Genomic DNA, 3,192 nt, shown 5'->3' on the forward strand with positions numbered 1-3,192 from the left:
CAAACGGTTGGTGGCAGATTTCGTAATTATAATACCGAAGAAGATACAACTCCTGGTCGAGTATGTTGACGCGTTAACCAAGGACTGATTAGCGGTGTAGGTTATCCACGTGTTGAGAATGTAGAGGTGTTTGTGGACCCTACAGTTTTCAGTTGGTGGAATAAGAACTCAAAGAATGAAGATGTTTATGGGACCCTATCTAGCTACCACATGCATGTAGGGCATTTTTGATATCGTCACTCCCTTTTTCTTTCTTTGCACATAAAAGAAAATTTGAACGTTGATGCTTAAAACATGGCAAACTGTTTTAAGTGCCGTAATGTACTAAATAAGGTGGTTAAAAAAGCCATCGATCTGTCATTTGTCTTAAACCAACCACAAAATGAATATAATGTTGTCATGCAATAGATGACATCTAAGTAGTTGGACTGGTTATTTCATGTAGAGAATTGTACGCTAAGTCGCTAAGAACTGTTTAATATCCGAAATCACAAATGCAACGAGCACAAGCATCCATGCATGGATGGAGGAGAACAAATACATATAATAACTAAACTAAGTTACAGCTGGTGTCATTATACTCAGCAGGTGACGATATTAATAACCAGAGTTTGAAACTCGCTAAGTACCAAATTTTTAATTATAGTCCAGATTTTCCAGCACAAAGTGTAGTTTCATTTCTGAATCTATTCACTACATTCTTATGTTGAGTTAGTGATACCCAGGTCTGAGAAAATTATCGCAATGACTTCACTGTATTTTTATGTTGAGCTGGTGATACCTAGTTCTGAGAAAAATGTCGCAGTGACTTCATTTGCGATATTGGCAGGATCATTTTTTTTCCTTTTTGGGTTGGTTTTTTTTTTTTTGGATACATGCACAACAAGCTTGAAGCAACGTGTTTAAGATATCCATGCGTTGTCTATGGTAATCTTCGGTCGCCAATCTGTTATGGGATCATCAGTCTGATGATGTCTATCATGACTCATGAGCCTGAATGATGTCTATCCATTGTTTATATTGAGTGCAGATCAGATCGAAGATAGGAAACTTTATTATAGCCACCTCACACTGTATAATAATACTGTATATAAGTAATAAAATTAACACCACGTAAAAATATTAATACTGTATATAGCATTTCTCCAAAATCTTTGGGTAATTATATGCTCGGGAAAACAGGTGTCTACAATTGTTTTCATTCCTCTAAACGTGTGGTAATGGTTGGATCAATGACTCAGTGTGTTTACAGTCGACGTTTCTTCCACTTTTTTCTCGGTAGCTTTAGCTTTGCTTGTTCCCAGTTGAAGTGTTGAACTACCACAACATCATTTACTGTGTTAACGTGGGGCTATCCTCGAATTCAAATAAAAATAAAAAAAAAAAGTAATTCTTAAAGAAAATATCTAACAGAAAGTAGTGGTTATAACAGAACCAAGACTGAAACTAAAAAAAAAAAAATTACTGACTTTAATAATTCCAAACAATATTATAATTTGTGAGATACAAGGTTTTTGTGGCCAAGAAACAAGTTAAGTTGAGCCACACCCCAGAGTAATACATAATCTAATATATTTATATATATTTGATTGAATACGATCGTCTTCTTCTTGTCTCTCCTCCTATCACCGTTCCTTCCCATCACCAATCGATATTCTCTTTCTCTTCTTCTCCTTCAAATTTTTTCCTAATAATCACACCACAAACTTAAAACCACACAAAAAACTCCCACAAATACCAATCATTATTCACTTGTCTCCATTTCCATCTACCACCAAACCACCACACAATACTCTTATAAATATATATAAGCTTTCTTCATTTCTCAGATCATTTAGTTTGCAAATATTCCAGTTTTGAACTGAGATCATATTGTTAGAGAACGGAGATAAAATATGGCAATAACAAGGTTGTGTGAACTATGTAATGGAGAAGCGAAGCTATATTGTGAATCAGATTCTGCTTATCTATGTCTGAACTGTGATTCCAACGTTCACGAAGCTAATTTCTTAGTAGCTCGTCATATTCGTCGTACAATATGTTCGAAATGTAAAGAATACGATGGGAATATCATCTCTGGTATTCAGTTTTATCCCATATTCAAACCCTACACCTGCTCATCTTGTTCATCATCTACATCGTTGTTAGATTCTCATAATCATATCGAAGATATCGACTCTTCTTCATCGTCTTCTTTGGATTGCGTCTCTGCTGCTGAATCATACAATCAAAACAAGAAGAAGAAGAGAAACATCAAGAAGATCGATTTAAACCGAAAACTTATCTCACCAAAGGTTACGTGTTCAAGTTCGGTGACGGACATTTCTGGCAGTGACATATCGAGTATCCCGGTGTCTTTTTCAGGTGAGAATGCAAGCTTTCCGATGAATTTAAACGGTGAAGAGTTAGTGAGAAGAGAAGAGAGGAAAATGAGCTTGACCAAAGTTGACTTAAAGGTCGAGGGTATTTTAGTCAACTGGTGTAAAAAGCTGGGGCTGAAAAACTACTGTAAAATTATACCCTTAGCTCTGCATGCATTACGTGTATGTCTAGAGAACTTGAAGTTTTTACCGTTCAGGGTTGCTATTGCTTGTTCGTTTTGGCTAGCTTTGAAATTTTCTAGTGGTAAATCGGTAGCCACGTGTCAAAATCTCAAGAGGCTTGAAGAGATTTGTGGTGTGCCGGTAAAGATGATTGTGTGTGCAGAAGGCAAGATATCTCGTGTATTGAATCTTAACCGTAGATCTCAACTTGAGGATCTTAAAGAAGGTTGTGATGAATGCTAGTAGTGTTTGAAAAAATTTGTAAACAAAAGTGTAAGTGGGTGTGACAAAAATGTAGGTTTAATGTAGAAGTGAAATGAACTGAGTTTTAATACTTTTGACAAAATTGTTTGATATGTGTTTACATTTTGATGTTGTAATGTAATTGGCGTTTTTATTTGATTAAATGATTCTGTAGTTGTGTTACAGTATATGTCTAAACTACATAAACATATTCAGATCAAAATCCTTCACGGAATCAATAGGATTGGCCTTCTTTTACAACTTTTTGTTGATGCCATGAAGGGATAATATAATTCAGTAACTGGTTAAGGGAATAATCTTTAACGCACGCCGGGCTTTGCACTGTCAAGGCACATGCCAAAATGCAAATCAATAACTAAGGCTTAACACTTTCCGTGGTGGAAGA

The 3,192-nt window shown here is 35.7% G+C and overlaps 1 protein-coding gene across 1 annotated transcript; it reads left to right on the plus strand.

Moving 5' to 3' along the window:
* The first annotated feature begins 1,895 nt into the window (after positions 1-1,895).
* LOC113360656 (B-box zinc finger protein 32-like) lies at positions 1,896-2,786 on the plus strand. The gene has a single exon (XM_026604142.1). It carries the CDS (start codon positions 1,896-1,898, stop codon positions 2,784-2,786), a length of 891 nt encoding a protein of 296 aa, XP_026459927.1.
* The last annotated feature ends 406 nt before the right edge of the window (positions 2,787-3,192 follow it).

This window comes from Papaver somniferum, chromosome 3 (genome assembly GCF_003573695.1).
Source record: "Papaver somniferum cultivar HN1 chromosome 3, ASM357369v1, whole genome shotgun sequence".
Taxonomy (NCBI): Eukaryota; Viridiplantae; Streptophyta; class Magnoliopsida; order Ranunculales; family Papaveraceae; genus Papaver; species Papaver somniferum.

Excerpts from the sequence above, each read along its gene's own strand:
- LOC113360656 (XM_026604142.1), top strand. The coding sequence starts at position 1,896 with ATGGCAATAACAAGGTTGTGTGAACTATGTAATGGAGAAGCGAAGCTA.